The 21,242-nt window shown below is 44.2% G+C and overlaps 1 protein-coding gene across 2 annotated transcripts in view; it reads right to left on the reverse strand.

The window, feature by feature from the left end:
- podxl (podocalyxin-like) overlaps positions 1 to 21,242 on the reverse strand; it is a 160,408-nt gene that overhangs the window by 27,245 nt on the left and 111,921 nt on the right. For both annotated transcript variants that reach the window (XM_078553052.1, XM_078553051.1), the window contains exon 4: positions 17,975 to 18,040. In XM_078553052.1, coding sequence (XP_078409178.1) covers positions 17,975 to 18,040 — 66 coding nt within the window. The remainder of the gene's footprint in view (positions 1 to 17,974; positions 18,041 to 21,242) is intronic.

Here is a 21,242-nt window from a genome sequence, read left to right on the forward strand (position 1 = left end):
AGCTTTGTTAAAGGCGTTGACCCATGCTGGGGTACAGGGGTGTCAGCTCCTGGATGTTCTTCAGCACATGTCCCGTTCTTCATGTATGATCCTAAACACTGGACGCCAGCATTGTCCTGTCCTCACTTGACCTCAACACTTTACAGCAGTAAAGGGCACCGTCTAATTACTGGCGATATCTAGCCCTTGGTGCCTTTTCCTTTCTTAAAGTAGGCACCGTGTGGTTGGTGGTAGCTCTTCCACCATTGACATGACTTAGATCGCCAGAATCAGGACTGGCCGGAGATGTAACTTAGCGTTTTCCATGTTTTTATTGCTCATATCAACATGAAATACAGATGGTCAGTGGACCTGTTACACTCAGGGATGTGCAAATATTAACAGATCTTCATGGGGCAGCTAGGCCCACTATTTTCAAGGTTTTTAGCACGTGCTGAACTGCAGGTGAGAACCCTGTGTTTCTGTATTAGATGGGATCTTGATGTGCTGTACCATAGTGCTCCCCTTTGACATTGAGCAACCCCGATGTAGCTGAGACCAGTTGGCATGGCAACGGACTGGCCATTAAGGAACGGTACGAAAAGTACGCAAACAAAATTAATTTCTTCCTGAGAAAATTTGGTAATATTTATAAAGAGTTGATAGGTCGTACAGAACTTGAGTGTTGCTGAAAAAGAGACATGTTGAAGCTTTTCATCTTGCACTCATCAGGACACATCGCCAGAATACCAACATAAGGGGAAAACAACAATTTATACTGTATGTGAAGGGAGTACTGATTGGTTGGCAAATAGACTCTGATTGGTAGAGGCATTGCCATGAAGAATGCACAAGTGTTGGTGACTGACAGTTAACTGCCAAGCATTGTTTGAAATTTAAACCAGGCAGCTTGACCCTGATTGGTCAAGGCATCACCCTGAGGAATGAGTCAGTGAATGGCTGTCACTTATTTTGTTTAGCTGAAAGAGGTGCAATGTGTGCACACATGTTCTTTCTGTCTGCAAAGAAGAGGGCCCTGTGTATTAATATATGTGGCTTCCAGTACATGCAAATGTGCCACACTGCAAACCCAGCTGACAATCTTAAATTGGTTGTCAGCTTAATTCTTAGCACACTGAGGATTATTGAGCAAATGTTGTCCAATCGTGGAATCACATCTAATGTTGGACGCTGTGTTTAGAGTTTTACAAGCACGGGCTGGTTGGGTACAGTCTGTACCTTGGTCATTGCGAACAGTGGCTGGGACATGCTGTTTGATATGACCCGCCAGTCTTTAGCACTTAGGCCAAATACCTAACATCATACTGACACTGAAATTCATAAAACACATTACTCAATCGTGTGATAGGCAGAACATCTTTTTGGCTTGAAAGCCGCATCCTGTTAGTGGTGTATACCATTCGTGTTGCTACTACATAGTGGCAGCGTGAAACAGCTAGCTTCACCTGTTGCTCAAATTTCATCCCAAATCAAAGGGGAAGAGGTATTTGTTAAGTTTGAACTCCTCTACTCCCAACTATCCTGCCACAAACCAGTGTCACTGAAGACACTGAATCCTTGAAAGCGTACCTAGCTAATATAGCGCATGCATATTTCGGGATTCCGAGCGACCTGATTGGCTTTCACATGCAACGTGAATGTCTTACAGCGCTGTGAGGCCTTAAGACCAGCCTGGGCATACACATCAGTAAATCAGTAAAGGGACGGGAATAGTCATATTTAACAAGCGTGACTATATTAACAAAATGCACGCCATTCCTAATGATGGGTCCAAATTCGTATCCATTTGACCTGCTGCTCAACATGACCGGACAGCCTTGCTCGAAATAAGCTAAAAAAGGCACTTGCTGGACGTGTGTAAGAGCGATGAGCCACCCCGTGATATATACGATAGGGTTTGTCCTCATGGTTCGTTACACCCGTGTACGTTTGGGTTCCCGAGACACACAAAAGTGATGTCCCTTCATACCCTATCTTATCCACAACAGGTCCTACACAACATGAATTGGCCAAATGGTTGGGCGAATTGTTACAACCGGTTTTGACCAAGTTTTCCACATACACGGTGAGGGACTCCTTCACATTTGTGAAGGCCTTATAGGGCTTGCATATTTATAGCAATGCTGTGTCCATGTGCTCATTTGACATTGCTAGCCTATTCACCAATGTTCCACTTAATATTCCACTCCCTTGGGAAGCAGTGGTGTAGTGGTATTGTCACTAGACTGGTAAACTAGAGACCCAGGATAATTCTCTAGGGAGCTGGGTTCAAATCCCACTATGACAGAGGGTGGAATTTGAATTCAATTTTTTTTTAAAAAAAGCAAGTCTAATGATGACCATTGTTGATTGTTGTAAAAACCCATCTGGTTCACTAATGTCCTTTAGGGAAAGAAATCTGCTGACATTACCTGGTCTGGCCTACATGTGACTCCAGACCCACAGCAATGTGGTTGACTCTTAAATGCCCTCTGAACGAGGGCAATTAGGGATGGGCAATAAATGCTTGCCTAGCCAGTGATGCCCACATCCTGTGAATGAATATTTTTTAAAAATCCATAAATATTTGCACTGCAGCATTATATCATGGCAATCTAGATGGTGTTGCCATGGGATTCCCTCTAGGCCCAGCTCTCACAAATACCTTTTATTGAGTTCCATGAGAAACATGTCTGCAATGAAATGACACCAAACTTCCCATTCTTCACATATTTCTGATATGTGGAGGCTACGTTTTCTATATTTAAATCCGTAGCTGTATGTAATAATTTTCTTACTTGTCTTAATGGGCTCCATCCTGCGCTCAAATTCGCCTTTGAAATGGAGCAGTCAAATGAACTCTCCTTCCTTGATGTACTAGTTGAGAAATCTGCCAAGGGTTTCTCTACCAGGGTCAATCGCAAGCCTCCCTTCACTGGCCAATATACGCGTCGGGACTCTTACAGTTCCACACACTATAAGATCGGTCTTATCGGCAACCTTGCAAATAGGGCCCAAGCCATTTGCTCACCATGCAAGCTTGATGCTGAAATGAGGCACATCAAAGGCATCCTGCGGAATAGTGACTACCCTAATCAGGTCATTTCACGCTGTAAATCATGCAAAATCATGAATGGGCCCCATGCTGTCATTTCAGCCCTGAACGGTGCTCAACTTGCCTCAGATTACCCTGAAGGGAATGGTATCTCAAAAATTTGAGCAACAGGTGAAGCTAGCTGTTTCACGCTACTACTATGCAGTAGCAACATGAGTGGTATTCGCCACTAACAGGATGCTCCCATCAAGCCAAAAAGACGTTCTGTCTATCACACAAATGAGTAATGTGGCATATGAATTTCAGTGTCAGTGTGATGCTAGGTATGAAGACTGTATGCCCCAAAGACTGGCGGATCGTATCAAACAGCATGTCCCAGCCACTGTTCACAATGAGCAAGGTACAGACCATACTCAACAAACCCGTGCTTGCAAAACTCATAGCAAATGTTGTCCAATCGCGGTATCTCATTTAATGTTGGACACTGTGTTTTATGTGCTAAGAATTAGGCTGACAACCAATTTAAGGTTGTCAGTTGGGCTCGCAGTGTGGCGCATTTGCATGTACTGGAGGCTACATATATTAATACACGGGGCCCACTTCTTTGCAGACAGAAAGAACATGTAGACACATTGCGCCTGTTTCAGCTAAACAAAATAATTGACAGCCATTCGCTGTCTCATTCCTCAGGGCAATGCCTTAACAAATCAGGGTAAAGCTGCCTAGTTTAAATTCCAAACAATGATTGGCAGTTAACTGTCAGTCACCATCACTGGTGCATTTTCCATGGCAATGCCTCTACCAATCAGAGTCCAATTGCTAACCAATCAGCACTTTTCTCATACAGTATAAATTGTCATTTTCCCCTTATATTGGTATTTTTACGAAGTGTCCTGTTGAGTGCAAGACGAAAAGCTTTGGCATGTCTCTTTTATCAGCAATATTTACAAAAATGTTTAGCAAAGTTCAGCAAAGAATACACGTTTAAAGCGAGCTTTGTTACTACTGTTAGAGTTCTTTCAGTGACTTGACAAACACTTGTCCTGCATACCAACACCAACAAGCCATTCATTTGCCTAATTGTTTTTTGTGGAATCTTGCTGTGCCCAAATTGGCAACCGTAGTTCCCCACGTTACAACAGTGATGACACTTGAGAAGTATTTTGTTGACTGGGAAGCGCTTTGGCACATCTTTGGGATGTGAAAGACACTATTGTAAATGCAAGCTTGTTTATCTGATAAATCCAATAGGGAATTCAGAAGAAACGTCTTTACCCAGAAAGTCGAACTCAGCGGTACATGGAAGAGTTGAGGTGAACAACATAGATGCATTTAAGGAAAACTAGATAAACATGAGGGAAAGAGGAATTAATAGAAGGTTGAGGTAAAGTAAAGTGGGAAGAGGTTCCTGTGGTGGATAAACATCAGGGTGGATTAGTTGGGCCATATGGCCTGTTTCTGTGCTGTGTATTCCACGCAATGTTATGTAAAGTAATTGTTTCTACATTGTCATCCCATTCATCCTGAAATCCAGAATTAGGCATCGCTGCGAGTGTCTCAACGTGAAGCTGTCAGTGGCATCATGTCTTTTATACAGTATTACAAATTTAAATTTCAGGCTTAATCTAAGACTGCAGTTATCCAGCTGCAATCAACACAAGAGCAGTGTTTGCCTGCTGCAACATACCTATCCTTATTAAACTGTAGACTCAACACAGCAGCATAACGTAAGGGAGTTCTGCACACATGTTGAAGCTCCAGTGGCTGCACACCTTCAGTATTAGGACACTGGCAGGGGTGAGAGATGCAAACGCTCCTGGATACTTTTAGAAAAGTGGGACTGCGCGATTAACAAAGTTCCCAAGCAAAGCTCCCTCAAAATGCAGCTTTGGAACAGACTGGAGCTCTCCTGCAGCTCATGCAACTTTGAAATGGTGTGAGGCAGCCTTTGGGCATTTTGGATTCAAAAAGGCTTGGCAACCAATCAAGGTCTTTTGATGACATTGCACCTCACTTTTTAAAAATTCATTCAAGGGATGTGGGCTTTGCTGGCTGGGCCAGCATTTATTGCCCATCCCTAGTTGCCCTTGAGAAGGTGGTGGTGAGCTGCCTTCTTGAACCGCTGCAGTCCATGTGGTGTTAGGAAGGGAGTTCCAGGATTTTGACCCAGCGACAGTGAAGGAACGACGATATATTTCCAAGTCAGGATGGTGAGTGACTTGGAAGGAAATTTCCAGGTGGCGGTTTTCCAATCTATCTGCTGCCCTTGTCCTTCTAGATGGTAGAGGTCATGGGTTTGGAAGGAGCTTTCTTAGGAGCTTTGATGAATTCCTGCAGTGCATCTTGTAGATGGTACACACTGCTGCTATTGTGCGTCAGTGGTGGAGGGAGTGAATGTTTGTGGATGGGGTGCCAATCAAGCAGGCTGCTTTGTCCTGGATGGTGTCAAGCTTCCTGAGTGTTGTGGGAGCTGCACTTATCCAGGCAAGTGGGGAGTATTCCATCACATTCCTGACTTGTGCCTTATAGATGGTGGACAGGCTTTGGGGAGTCAGGAGGTGAGTTACTTGCTGCAGAATTTCCAGCCCCTGACCTGCTCTTGTAGCCACAGTATTTATATGGCTAGTCCAGTTCAGTTTCTGGTTAATGGTGACTCCCAGGATGTTGATAGTTGGGGATTCAGTGATGGTAATCCCATTGAATGTCAAGGGGCGATGGTTTGATTCTCTCTTGTTGGAGTTGGTCATTGCCTGGCACTTGTGTGGCACAAATGTTACTTGCCAGTTGTCAGACCAAGCCTGGATATTGTCCAGGTCTTGCTGTATTTGGACATGGACTGCTTCAGTATCTGAGGAGTCGCAAATGGCGCTGAACATTGCGCAATCATCAGTGAACATCCCCACTTCTGACCTTATGATGGAAGGAAGGTCATTGATGAAGTAGCTGAAGATGGTTGAGCCTAGGACACTACCCTGTGGAACTCCTGCAGTGATGTCCTGGAACTGAGATGACTGACCTCCAACAGCCACAAACATCTTCCTTTGTGCTAGGTATGACTCCAACCAGCAGAGAGCTTTCTCCCTGATTCCCATTGACTCCAGCTTTGCTAGTGCAGTGCGATAGTGCAGTATATCGGTACACTAGAAATTACCAGGGCTTTGCAAAGTTTCTTTGAAGTATTCCTTTAAATGCTAAACAAACAGTAGATTAATATGACTTCCCAAACTCCCACATCTCTGTGCAAACTTAATTAACCCTTATCCTGTCAACTAAGCACAAGCTCTACAGACCTAGCACAACAAATAGAGTGACAGCTTTCAAATGATGTTGGTTGCAACACTGACCCAAGGGTCATGCCTGGAACTCCTGAGTGCAAGGGCTTGGGTGAGGGTGCTGGTAATTTAATATGAAAAAATAAGCTTGACAAGATTTAAATTACATGCTCAGAAAGTGAATTTGCCTCTTTCCCACAGTGACAAAAATCTAAAATAAACATCCTGTACTGAAACAAGAACTGAAACTCAAATGAGCAGCTCACTTTAATCAGACACTGCCTCTTGGAAATGTAAGCATGAGGTCAATTAAAGAACACAGGTGGCGCAGTGGTAATATCACTGGTCTAATAATTTGGGATCATGCTCTGGGGACATGGGTTTAAATCCTACTATGGGTGCTGGGTGCAATTTAAAAATAATCTGAAATTGAAAGCTAGTCATCAATAATGGTGACCATGATGCTATCATTGATTGTCATAAAAACCCAGCTGTTTCACTAATACCCTTTAGGGAAGGAAGCCTGCTGTCCTGGTCTGGCCTATATGTGACTTCAGACCTGTAGCAATGTCGTTGACAATAACTGCCCTCTGAAATATGGCCTAATAAGCTGTGCAGTTCAAGGGCAATTAGTGATGGGCAGCAAGTTGCCTTCTCAATGACGCCCACTTCCCATCAAAGAATTTGAAAAAAAAACAGGCCAGGATCCATGCAAGGACTGAGGGGACTAACATGGTAGCCACACTTCACAGTACTGGAGACAATTCTCTGGTGAAAATTTCAATCTTTCCAAAGATCATGAAGCAGAGTTCCAAATTGGGCAACCCTTAAGTCACTTGACAAAAGATATTGATGCTGGATTAATAAATGTAAAGCCAATACTTGCATCTAGTTTTCAGGGTGATGTTTTGTGGTTTCTGTGGCACAGAACTTTGATTTAACAGCACAATTTCCAATCCCTTGCCCTTGCTAGTCATTAGAAGGCATGAGACAGCATTTGAAAGGGAATCTCAACCCCACCACTATTAATTTCCAATCGACCTCCCCCAAACATGCACCATTCCGTGGTTCACAAGTTGAGTCAGTGCCCCATTTGTCGTTAGTGGATGCTTTTGAGTTGGAAGTGAGGAATTGGTTAAAAGCAGCCCCTGCATTGACCCAGGCCTTTGTTTTTCCATCGCTTCCCCTTGTTATTGTTGGCTTGAAGGCCAAAATAGTAAAAAGCACCAGAAGTCGTCATGACTACAGGGAAAAATTAGGCAATTGCCTCCAGCCATAAATGGAGCACACAGTTACTCCCCGTTAATGAGCTGGATCATGAGTGAACTCTGTTTGTGATGTGATTGGATAACTATGGTATTATTTTTTGAACACAGGAATTGTAAAATAAAAATCAGAGCTAGGTTGCTCAGTGGTGATGTCAGGAAGCACTTCTTCACCCAGAGGGAAGAATTTTCTGTGCCCGCTGGCATCAGGTGTGTTTGGTGGCACAAGCGGACAATATGGTGAGAAGGCCAAACATCGGTTTCATGACGCCGTGAAACCAGTTTGCAATCGTCCACTATACCTGTCAATGGCGGGTTGCGTTTCCCGCCATTGGATGTCAGTAACCTCACTGTAATACACCTGCATATCATTAAAAGCCCAGCTTGCTGGAATCCTCCCTCCAGCCTGGATCATTTGAGCACATTGGCGGGAATGCACATCGACGCGTTTCACAACTGCACATAAGTGACGTGCACCTGGCAGCTACACTTCACTCGGGACTCCGAGGTTTGTTTGCCTACCTTGCTTTGGGCAGCACTCGCAGTCATCAGCGCCAGGCTTCACAGGCAGCACCACATCACTATTAGGGGGGCTCTGGGGCTGGTCTCTACCTACCAGACCAGCCATAAGGCGGGGGTGGCTTTTCAATGGCTGCAGGGCTAGGGCTTGCTTGGGGAAAGGGGGAACTGGCCTTGGGCAAGAGAATAGGCTGCAGGACAAGGGCTGTACTGGGGAAGGGGGTTATCCCAGGGTGTGTGTGGGGGCACAAGTTGATCTGTGCAAGTGCCCTCAAGATGGTGAGGGCTGAGGAGGCAGTCTCCAGAGCAGACCAGGCCTGATGCAGATGTGAGGGTGTGTGTGTGAGAATGGGTGGTGATGTCTTTTGAGCTGGCAGTAAGTGAGATGCCAGTGAATATGTGATGGGCTTGAGTGTGCGAGTTGAGAGCGATGAGATGATTGCCATGCCCTGGTGGCACGGATGAGATCATTCATCCTCTATCTGCTTTAGATGGCCAACCTCTTCTGTTCACCACTGCCATCGCCTACCAAGTTGGAGCGCTAATGTTGCTGCCCCTCCTGTGGTCAGAGCGAGGGCAGAGGACGTCACGGTGGGCCTCCACGGCATCCAAAAGGCACTCGCGGGACACCTCACTAAACCGGGGGGCTGCAGTCCTCTTGCCTTTCAGGGCCATGTCTTCTGTGCTGCAGTCCTGGGCTGGAAGCACTGAGAGGTGTGCGCGCGGCTGTACTTTGAACGTGGTGCCCGCCGTGGTGAAGCAGTGAAGTGACAGCATGGCGGGCGAATTGGGGCCCGCCCACCATCAAAATGGCGTGCTGCCCGGGAATGCATGATTAATCAGGCAGGATTGGGATGCTACGCCATGAAAAACCGCCATTGCGGCCGGCGGGTGAAATATCCTTTTTCCTGCCCACTACTGCATTTAGTGCGAATCTGAGACGATGCCACCCAAATGGGTAATGGAAATCTGGAACTCTCCGAGGCTGGGGGAAATCAGTGAAAATTCTACATCTGAAATTGATAGATTTTTGTTAGGCGAGGGTATTAAGGGTCACAGACCCAAGGTGGGTAAATGGAGTTGAGAAATAGATCAGCCATGGTCTGACTGACTGGCGGAACAGGCCTGAGGGGACTGAATGGCCTCCTACTGTTTCTACAGTCTGCCTCTGAGCTGTAAGATACGATTCTATGAGCTCTGCACTGAGTTAGCAGCAAATTAAAAAGCTTCTTCAATAAAATCCTCCAGTTGTTAATCTTCTGTATGTAAAAAAAAAACACAGCCTGGGAAAGCACAAGTCAACTCCCTGTGACCTGTGGCTTTAATTCAACAGCCCTGAATTATGGTGGGATTTACCTCTGACTGAGATTGTATTTACAGGTGGGGGCCGACAGGCACTGGGTAAAAATGGCCAAGGGGCAGGTTGCACTTGGAAGCAAAAATGTAAGGCCTGACAGTGGTGATCAAGGTAAGGCCTGTAATCTGTCAAAATAAGGCATGGTTGTTGAATGAAAAATTCAGAATTAAATTTGAAAAAAAACCCTAACGCAGTCAGGTCTGCGTGATTGTATATATGCCCCATCTTGACAGCATTTGGCGGCTTGAGACAGGCCTGCCGCTGCCTAAAATGTACACAACACGATGGTCAGCATTAGTCTGTCAGCCGTGCCGCAGTGTTAACTCTTTGCTTCTGATTCAGAAGGTTTTTGTTCCACTTCAGGGACTTGAGCACAAAATCCAGGCCGACCTTTTGGAGCTATACTGGGGGAGCGCTGCTGGAGGTGCCATCTTTCAGACAAGACATTGAATCAAGGTCTCTCAGGTGGATGTAAAAGACCCCATGGCAGCATTTTGAACCAAGAGCAGTGGAGTTCTCCTGCGTGTCCTGTGCAATATTTATCTCTCCATCAACGCTGAAGACAGATTTACTTCACTTACTTCATCGCTGTAGTCTGTGGGAGCTTGCTGTGCAGAAATTGGCTGTGCCGTTTCTTACATTACAACAGTGACTACACTTCAGAAAGTACTTCATTGGCTGTAAAGTGTTTTGGGACATCCTGATTGTCATAGCGGTCCCTGTATAAATGGAAGTCTTTCTTTTAGTGTGGATTATTTGCTTGGTATTGGTGGCATTATGACTGGCAGTGTTGTGAAAGCTGCCCTTTTATTTCCCAAGCACGGTTTAGGTGAAGAAAGCCCGGCATTCCACTTTTTCTCCCAGAACGCCAGCCCTGCCAAGTTCCCATTACACCGTCTAGCGACCAGACTCTTGGCTGTTTGTTACTGGAGCCCAGTGTCGGAACCTCACTCCTGCTCCCTGCACTTTGTTCCAGCTCTCCATCACTCTATTTCCTGTGTCTCTCCTAAATTTAGCCTTCACAACCCTGAACCTGAGATCACTATCCTGAGAAAATTGGGACTAGAACAGATAGTTCTGATATGGAAAAAGCAGGGACATGGAGATGGTGGGCTCAATGGTTTCCCTCTGTGCTGGAATCTATGATTCATTGGCTTGTGTTTGAGATTCCTCTTGATAAGCTTTTTACTCGTTGCCATGGTATAGTTTCAGTGTCTGGCCCCTGGTATGAGCGATTTTTCTGTTCCATTAAACCAGAAACCTTGGTGTAAATGTCAAGGGCAGGCAGCGAAACAAACTGTTGCTACCCGATGTCATTAACTGGACAATGCAGCCTGGGATTCACACCTCGTGGAATGATAATAACTGTAGCAAAGAGGTTAAGGGAGTCTAAAAATATGATGGATCTGGATAAATAATTGCCACCGACATCAGGGGCTGAATGGCCTAACCCCGCCTCCTATTTTAAACTGTATTCAAATTCTCAAACTCACGCTGGGGTTTGATATCATTTTCTGCTGAAGTGCTTGGATAGCTAGTCCTGTAGCCTAACGAGTGCACTATCATAGTGTACCCTGCTTGCTCACTTGTGCACACTTAAAGCAGTGGGATATTTTATAAGCATGAAGCAGGGTTGAGGAAAGGGACACAAACACAAGGAGGTATAGTTAGCAGCTGGCCCCTGTTTCTCCTTTGGCCTTGCCCATAAGTTGACACAATTCGGCTCTGCCCATCCAAGATGATAGGTTGTGAACCAAACCAAGCTGCGGCGTTGCAAATTGGGTCAATTCAGATTAACATGCTAAAACATTTCATAAATGGATAGTTCATTTAAGATATGCTTGTTTCTTTAAGAACATGATACATGTAAATTCAATGGGACTATTTGGCAGCTAATGTGTACGTTGTCTTTTAGCATGAGCTCCTTAAAGTGACAATGCTTTGTACCTCCATAGGTTTCATAGCATTTGGCAGAGAAGACCTGACAGATTGTGTTGTTTTCCTCTTAACTATGACTATTCAACGTTAGATTTCATGGCTGGCAAATGAAATACCTAACCCCATACTCAGGCTCATGGTGACCTCAGGAACTATACAACCTCTATGCTGCCTTTGTAAGATATCTTCCAGCGCCTTAATGGGTGAAGCTAGATACATATACTAGTTTGATCTCTGCTTGCGCTGTTCCGCATGTACTGTCCATACACATCCTCCTCTCTGCACCCTCACTGTCTTGACATTAAGATTTATTGCCCCATCTTTTATTCTACCTCATCCTTTCATACTATTTCTAAACTGTGGTTTTCCTCCTACAAACTGCAGACACTGAAGCAAATCTTGGCCTCCTGAAATCACTACTTCTGAATTATATAACTTGGCCATGGTATAGCTTCAAAACAAGTTAATAGCACCTCTAAAGTGTCAACAACGCTGCATATAAAGCCTGTGGATGATTGGTTAAATTGAATTCTGTTTTCACTACTTGCTGTTCCAAATTTTGCTACCAGTGTTTTGTGGATTATATTTAGCAATTCATTCTGTTCTTCTGTGAAGACTGAATCCTGAAAACCCTGCCTATGACCTATGGAGGCAAGTAGTTACACTGAGAGTGCAGTGGGACATGATTTGGTCATAACTTGAGCAGCAGGTGTCCCTATGCTCCACTACTTGTCTTGCAGGGATCTAGACAAAAACGTTTGTTGCATTGATAAATCTAGAGATTTCTGAATGGTAAGTGTGTGTATTGAACATGCAGGATTGATTTTCTGAGGGAAAGCGGGGACAGAATGGGGATGGACCTCCCAGGACATTTAATTCTTGACACTTTTTTGTACATTTCCCAGCATTTTTGGCATGCACTGTAATTCTAACTAGGAAACCAAGTGTAAAGATGGAAGGATTACAGATATTTTAAATATTAAAATAGTTGTCACAAGTTGAACTCGCTCTTGATTTTTGGAACCATTAATGGTAAGACTCAGGTGAATTATGTTGCTGACCATTTCCACATTAAGTGGCACCCTTATCCATTGAAACCCCAATATTTATTGACGCATTTTAATAGAGTCGCTGCTATTCAGTAGCATTAACTAAAGCAACTAAATACAAGGAGAAAAGAATTGAATTGGAGGAGGTTAAAGAATGCTGTTCAGAATAAAGCCTATTTTTGTCACACTTTTTGGCAAGCACTTAATTTCGTAGTAATTTCAGATTGCAACAAAATTTCAGGTTCCCCCAGAGAGTGGTCACCCACTTCCTTCTTGTGGATTGTTGCAAAGACAAAAGAATGAATTGTTGGAATAACCCTGCACAATGCAAGAGAAATTGTTTTCCATTTTCGTCACTCTTGGCTGTCAACTGCTGATCACAAGTCAATGTGGGACCTGTGCGCTTGTGTGTGACGTACAGACGGAACTCAGTTAACACTTACAATCGGCGCAAAACAAAACAGCGACTGACCTCACCTTCAAACTCTGGAGGTGCCCTGCTAAGGTTACTAACTAGAATTGTCCTGGAGTCTCCAGAAGTTACAGTAGACGTCAGTGTTTAAGTCGACCATTAAAACTTTTGAAAAGTCTCTCCAAAAACACGGTGGAGAATTTTCGGCTCAGCGAGCGGGGTCGGGGCCCGCTCGCTAGGGGCGTAGAATGTCACGGGGTGACGTTGAGCGTGCGTCCCAGAATCACTACGCGTCATTTAGATTTTCAGCTCGGCGGACACGCAGCCCACCAGCGTGCCCACCGAACTGTCAAAGGCCTGTTAAAGCCATTAATTAACTAATTTAACCTATTGAGAAAGCTGCCCGTCCAACCTTAAGGTTGGCGGGCAGGCGAAGAGCCCAGGCGGCCTTTGCATTTTTCATGGAACCTCATCCACGGGCGGGATGAGGTTTCATGAAGGGTTTATAAATTAAATAAATTTTTTCATTAATGTTCATTGACACAGTCACATGAGGGGACATGTCTTAAATTTTTTTTTTCTTTATTAAAATTTTTAAAACTTAAAACTTATCTCCCGGAGGCAGCTCTGTGCCTCGGGGAGATTTATTCGCTCTTTCATGCGCATGCGCGAAAGAGCGCACTCCCGAATCAGGGAACCGCTCCCCCCCGCCTGCACAGGGAGTGCTCAGCGCTTCCGGGTGCGTGTCACGCTGGGCAGGCCTTAATTGGCTCGCCCACGTAAAATGGCGGTGCAGACCCGATCGGGGGAGCCGATCAGGTCCGCGCCCAACCCTGCACAGCCCCCCAAGTGGGGGGAGAGAATTCTCCCCATGGGGTCGGGTCAACTTATACACTGAGTATAAAAGTGAACTGCCAGAGTTGATGTGGGTGGCCGCCATCTTTGTTGTTCGCCAAGTGGAGTCTGCCGTGTGTGAACTTGTCTTAAACTATTGCGCATCTTCGCAAACACAGCCTGTACTGGCAGCTTGATCCTTTGCACCCAGTTATAAGGTACCGGTAAGAAAAACATCCATTTGTGGGGTGAGAAATTGAGGTTAACTACTAATGTGAGTCTAGCATGTCATGGCTGAAAAAGTTGGGGGAGCGGGTGGAGGGGGTTGACCAATATGCCGAGTATATGCAAAGACAAAATTTTGGGGGCCAAAATTTGTGGTTGTTTTATACGCCAGGTTGACTTATAATGCCACAATTCATAGACACTCACCTCCAGGATATGGTTTAAAATAATCGTGACAGCATTGCCCTGAAGACTTTTGTTCATTTTTTATAAATATTCAAGACGGGAAATAAGACTACATTGCGGGCAGGTGGGTGGGGGAGCGGCGGGGTGGGGTTGGGTGGCAAAGGTTGGGGGTCCATGTGATGGAACCTGCAGTCAAAGTTGTCAACCATGTGGCCTGCACAAGAGCCTTGGGCCATCACTTAGATCTCTCAATTACAAAACTAAAGACGTCAAAGGAAAGCCTTCCCAACTGGCACATTTGCTAACTTTTAAATGGACTGGGGTTTCAGGTTACTAAATAGCGGGCAGCAACTAATCCAAGAAAGATTTCCTGACCCTAATGGCTTATGAATCGTTAAGAAGCCAAGGTAACAGACAATGGCTCAGTATTGCAGGGTACCACCTAGGTGGAAAAAATAGCGAGTTATGAGGTAAATCAAAGAGGTAATGGCTAAGTAACACCAACTGTGTCCACGGCCAATATTCATCCCTCAACCAACATCACCAAAACAGATTATCAGGTCATTAGCATGTTGCTGTTAGTGGGAGCTTGCTGTGCACTAGTTGGCTGCCCGTTTCCTATATCACAACAGTAGCTACACTGCAAAAGTACTTCTTTGGCTGCAAATTGCTTTGAGACATCTTTGTTGTAAGATGTGTGTTTGGTAGGTCTCACGAAGAGGTTCTGAGTCTTGTATAGTTAACAATAAGTGTTTATTAACTACTAATAATTATATACGTATATACAATATAAGGTCTAAGCTAGAAGCTGTCTCCATGCTTGCCTCTACACACATCTCTGTCCAGTACAAGACTGCCCTCAGGTCATACTGTGGGCAGTATTGTACCCAGTCCCACATTAACCCTTTCTATGCCAGATCCTTATACTACACTCCTGAGGTTGTGAAAGCTGTTATATAAATGAAAGTCTTTCTTTCTTCTGTGCTTTAAAAGTCTGTGGATGGTCGGAAGGAGGGACGATTGAGATAAGGATTTCCGAACTTCTGAGCCACTGAAAAGCTAATGGCCCAGATTTTGCATTAGTAATAAGGAAGAAATTGTCAGCATTCACCATCATTACTCCTGTGAAGCTGACAACAAATTCTGGAATCTGCACATCACAATTCAATGTGACATTCCAGAAGATGCTGTCAGTGGTTCTACGCTTCTCCAGAGGAAGAACTGTTGAAAGCCCTGAAGAGAACAAACTATCAGAAATCACTGAATTGATGAGAACTTGTGCACTATTAGTCTTGCAGTACAAACCCCTGAAAAAAATTACACATTACTGAATGAGGTGCAACTAGGTTTTTAATGGCATTAAGTTCATAATTTCTATTGAAAAACCTCTTTGACCTTGAAAAACCAATCTTATATTTGTGGAATGTCAAATTCCTCCTTTGTGATAAAAATTCACATGTTTTTAAAAATAATGACTTTTTAAAAGTTTACGATATTTTATCTTCTACTTTAATCCTCTGTGCATGTTCCAATCATTTATTTTGCTTTCTGTAAAATTATGCTAAAAAAAATGAAGGATGATCAGTGCATTTAACTTCCTGGTTTGCTGTCTGTGAGAATACTCCAACATGATTGGCTGCTTAACCCCTGCTGATGACATCTCTTATGCTGGACACCCGGTGATCCTCTTGGCTTTGCACTGGGCTCAATCTAACATTGGGAGCGGGAAAATCAGAGATTGCTAAATTTTTGTGGCCAGCTTTCTTTGAGGTCAGCAATGAGCAATGCTGATTAAATCATGAATACTTTGGAGTTAAAATATTTTTGTGGAGGAGAAATACTTCTGGCAATTAAAAAGTACAATTGTTCAGTGCATACCTGATGTTTTCTGATTAAGTGCAAACACACCGCAATAATTCTCTGTATGGCAGGTAAATAATTCCATTATGAGACTGACATTTTTGAATGAATGATTTAAAATTTACCCTTTGTGTGAGATACAAACCAGAGGCACTTGGATGCTAATGAGCACTGCCTCAGGATCATTTATCAGGTACTTTTTCACTTGAATTACAGAGTGCTATTCTCTTAATTGGCCTCTAAGTGACCCTTCATCCAAAAGGTCACCAGTGAAACTCGCAGCAACCACAGATATCACCATGGAGAGGCCTGCAAGCTCTGATGAATCACATCTGGTGCAGCCTGTACCATGTTGTAGGCTTTCACCGAGGCTACAAGGGAGATCAAAATTCCACTTCTGATAACCTTTGGCCTCAGCATGACCTTTCGCTTTGCGATTAGAACTGACAGGTCTCAATTTAGCGCAAGTCGGTATGCTGCCTCAGAGTCAGGCTTTGCAGTTAGAATTGAGCAGAATCCATTCATCCACAACATTCGAGGGCTTGGTTTTCCCTGCCTACGTCCTCAGGCCAAACGTCTCCACACATTCTAATTCAGCCAGGAGTGAGGACGGATCTACACTTTGCCTGATTAACACGAATCCTCCACCCCGCTCGCCCAGTGACCAATGAGAATCGAGCAGGGCTCAGGCACAATAAGAACACAGACTGGGAAAGTCACTTCTTCTTCTCTCCGAAGTGGTTCACTCCATCTAGTGGCCCGGCTGAGAACTTGGGTCGGGGGGAGGCGATCCATGGGCATGAACCAGGCAGGGATTGTGTACTTGGAAACATGTGCAACCAAGTGCAAGTGTGGAAAAAAACCGCAAACCTCAACAGCTTAAGGCTTTGCCCAAGCTGAACGGCAAAGCAAAATTGGGAGCTTGTCAGAAACATTCGTATTTGTTTGCCATTATTTCAAGACATGCATTACTGCACTTCTCTGCTACGTCTGAATCTTTGTGGTCTTTGGTGGGTTCTGTCTGCTCCACTGATGTTTTATGTGTGTCCAAGATGTTTTAATGAAGAACTTACAGTTTCAGATTCATCTCCTCCAGTTAAAATTCAAAATAACAAGTGTTGCCCAGCGCTAAATGAACAAATTTAAATTAGTTTTAAAAGAAAGTTGTTAGAATCATAGAAAGATACAGCACGGGAGAGGCCATTTGGTGCATTATACCCTGTGCCGGCTCTTTGTAAGAGGTATACAATTAGTCCCACTCCCTCCTGCTCTTCCCCCATAGCCCTGCTAATTTTTACCCTTCAAGTATTTATCTGCAACAGTGCTAATTTTTACCTTTTTTCTTTTGTTTGCTCTTTCTTGGGATGTGGGCATCACTGGCAAGGCCAACACTTCTTGCCCAAATCTAACTGCCCTTGAACTGAGTGGCTTCCTAGGCCATTTCAGAGGGCTGTTAAGAGTAAACCGCACTGTTGTGGAGTCACATGTAGGCCAGACCAGGTAAGGACGGCAGATTTCCCTCCCTGAAAGGACATCAGTGAACCCGATGGATTCTTACTACAATCAATGATAGTTTCATGGTCGCCATTACTGAGATGGGCTTAATTTATGTTTCAGGTTTTTTACTGAATTCAAATTCCACCAGCTGCAGTGGTGGGATTTGAGCCCATGTCCCCAGAGCGTTAGCCTGGGTCTGTGGATTACCACACCAGTGACATTTCCCCTTTAACCCATTGTTGAACCTGCTCAGCTTTCATCCCATTAATCTCAACAACTACTATGACCAGCGGGTCTGAAGATAATCCCAGCTAACTGATGACTTTGGACCAATATTTCAAAAGTGCTCCATCACTAGGGGGGTTATCCTCACATGAGGTCTGAGTCAGTTGTAGACTAATGGGTAGAGATTGATTGCTCCTATTTGTCAATGATTCTAATATCATTGTTTTATGTGGCTACCAGGATGGGGAGCTAGATGGAGCGTGAACGTTTCTCATTTAGCGATTCCTGAGCAGTTACTTACACAGTTGATGCTTTTCGTCAGCGTCAGGGAGTTTTTTGTGTTACTGGGTTCATCCACACAGTAGACCTGGAAAACAACAAATAGGGCAGACTTTGTACAAAAATTGAAAGCAAAATCAATCTCCAAGAGGTAGCGACCTGGATTTTCACCAGGCCAGGTTGACTCAGGAGCCCTTTAAAAATGGCAGGTGGGCTCTGTTTTCAGGATTCCCCCACCCCGTTCCCAGGCTGTCCAATTTTCAGGAGTGACTTCAAAGGGTGCTTTAGTCAAAAGCCCGCATCCAACGCTCCTGACCTGGCTGGCTCCATTGCGGAGGCAAGTATCTCCTACTCCTCGGAGTTGGGCCAGGCTTTTAAAAGGTCGTGGTTCACGGCCCTTTGAAGGAGTCGTGAGCCATAGTGTGCATGAGGGGACCTTTTCAAAGGTAAGTTCACAAGGTCCCCCTCATGCCCCCATGCCAATTTATGCCCCTCACCCACCCCCTATGTCCTCTCAAGCCACCTTCCTTCCACCCACCCCCTATGAACCCTCATGCCCCCCTATGCCAAGCTCTGGCACTTACATGCCCATTGACCCAGTGTAAACTTTCTAGAACCAATAAGCACCATAGTGTATAGTGGTGTCTGTAAAAAAAAAACTTGAAAAAAATGTAATCCATTAATAACTTTCTCCTGTGCTTGAAAAAAAGTCTAGGCTGCAAGCTAATAAAAGCATCAATCATTCAGGCCCTTTGAAGTTTCAAACACCACAAACCACAAATCCTTGGAAGCCACAGCTTATATCAACAAACACTGCAAAATTGACAGCAAAGATCAGAGAGCCCAAGCTGTCAGCCAAACAATGTTTTCTCTGGGGAGCAGGTGTTCTCGTAATTTAACAAATGTCTGGGTTCTCAGTCAAGCCTCAATATGTATATCCGTCTGACAAAGTCCCGCAGTATCGAGGAGGGCCTTTTAAACAGCCTGCCTCCTCACCTGGCAGCTCCTGAGGCTGCCTCCGCCCTTCTTCCTGGGCCAACTGGCCCAACTCCAGTGCGCACCTGGCCCCCCAGCGATGAAGACCCGACCTTTACGAGCACTTTCTCCCAAGGCGGGCGGGCCAAGCTGGGGATTTTCCTGACTCCCCCTACTTGCCTCAAGGGTGAAAATCTGGGCCACCATGATAATCTTCAGGTGAAGCAGGATGAGATGGCATGGACCAATTGGGCCAAGCCAGACGGACATAATTTAGTTTCCATTTTCAATCAGAATTTCTCATTTTCTTATAATACTTTACCTTTATATTTTTGTTTATGGTTAAGTAACAAAACTTATATCAGGGGGGAGGATCCAGTGGTCATGGCCTATGTAGGTACCACGGACATAGGCAGGATGAGGAAGGAGGCTCTGCGTAGTCAGTATGACGAGCTAGGCACCAAATTAAGAAGCAGAGCCTCAAGAAAGAGGGATGGTCTACACCTGAACAATGCTGGGCCTGGTGTTCCTCATGAGCCACCTAACTAAGGAAGAAGAGAGGGTTTTAAACTGAATAGTCGGGGGGCAAGGGATCAAATTTGGGAAGATGTGGTAAACCAAAGGGTAGAGACAAGGCAAGAGAGACGGGTATTAATATGGGAAATGATAAACAGACTGTGACAGGAAGGGACTGATAGTACAATCCTAAGAGTAAATCAACAGACAAGGCGAGATGCTACAAAAATAATAAAAGGACAAAACTAAAGGCTCTGTATCTAAACGCACGTGGCATTTGAAACAGAACAGATGAACTGATAGCACAAATAGAAATAAATAAGTACAATCTGATAGCCATTACAGAGACATGGCTACAGGATGACATAGATTAGGACCTGAATATTGAAGGGTATGTGACATTTAGGAAGGACAGGAAGTTAGGAAAAGGTGCAAGAGCGGCTCTGTTAATTAATGATGGTATTAGCACATTAGAGAGGGATAACCTAAGTTCAGGAAACCAGGATGTGGAAGCAGTTTGGGTTGAGATGAGGAATGATAAAGGCAAGAAGTCACTTGCGGGAGTGGTGTACAGACCCCCTAATTGTAACTACATAGTAGGACAGAGTATTAAAGAAGAGATAGTGGGAGCTTGCCAGAAAGGTGCAGCAATAATCATGGGGGATTTTTATCTACATATAGACTGGAAAAATCAGGTGGGCAAAGCTAGTGTAGATGAGAGTTCATAGAATATTTTCAGGATAGTTTCTCAGAACAGCACATTCTGGAGCCAATCAGAGAGCAGGCTATACTAGACCTGATATTAAGCAACGAGATAGGATTAGTTGATAACCTCCTAGTGAAGGCACCCCTGGATAGCAGCGATCATAATATGATTGAATTTTATATTCATTTTGAGGGAGAAATGAGTGTGTCCAAGGCTAGTATTTTAAAGTTAAATAAGGGCATTTAACAGGACAAGTGGCAGACATTTAAAGGGATATTTCAGAATACACAGAATACATACATTCCAATGAGAAAGAAAAATTCCAAAGGGAGGACCCACCATCTGTGGTTAACTAAAATAGTTAAAGACAGTATCAAACTTAAAGAAAAAGCACATAATTACACAAAGATGGGTGACAGGTCAGAAAATTGGAGAGAATATAAAGAACAGCAAAAAATGAACAAAAGATTAATAAGGAGGGAAAAATTAGAGCATGAGAGAAAGCTAGCGAGTAATATAAAGGCAGATAGTAAGAGTTTCTGTAGACATTTAAATAGGAAAAGAGTTAACAAAGTGAGCATTGGTCCTATAGAGAGTGTGTCTGGGGAATTGATAATGGAAAGTAGGGAGATGGGACATGGATTAAACAGGTACTTTATTTCTGTCTTCACTACAGAGGACACAAGTAACACCCTGGAAATAGCTGTAAATCAGAAAATGTAAGGGAAGGAGGAACTTGGGAAAATTACAATCACCAGGGCAGCGGGGCTGACAAACCCCCAGGCCCAGATGGAATTCACCCTAAGGTCTTGAAAGAAGCAGCTAGTGAGATAGTTGATGCACTGATTTTAATTTTTCAAAATTCCCTAGAGTCATGGAAGGTTCCACTAGATTGCAAAATAGCAAATCTAACTCTTTTGTTCAAAAAAGTAGGGAGACAGAAAGCAGGAAACTACAGGCCAGTTAGCCTAACATCTGTCATAGGGAAAATGTTAGAAGCGATTATTAAAGATGCAATAGCAGGGCACTTAGAAAAATTCAAAGCAATCAAGCAGAGTCAACATGGTTTTGTAAAAGGAAAATCATGTTTAAC

Source organism: Cetorhinus maximus, chromosome 12, assembly GCF_964194155.1.
Source record: "Cetorhinus maximus chromosome 12, sCetMax3.hap1.1, whole genome shotgun sequence".
NCBI lineage: Eukaryota > Metazoa > Chordata > Chondrichthyes > Lamniformes > Cetorhinidae > Cetorhinus > Cetorhinus maximus.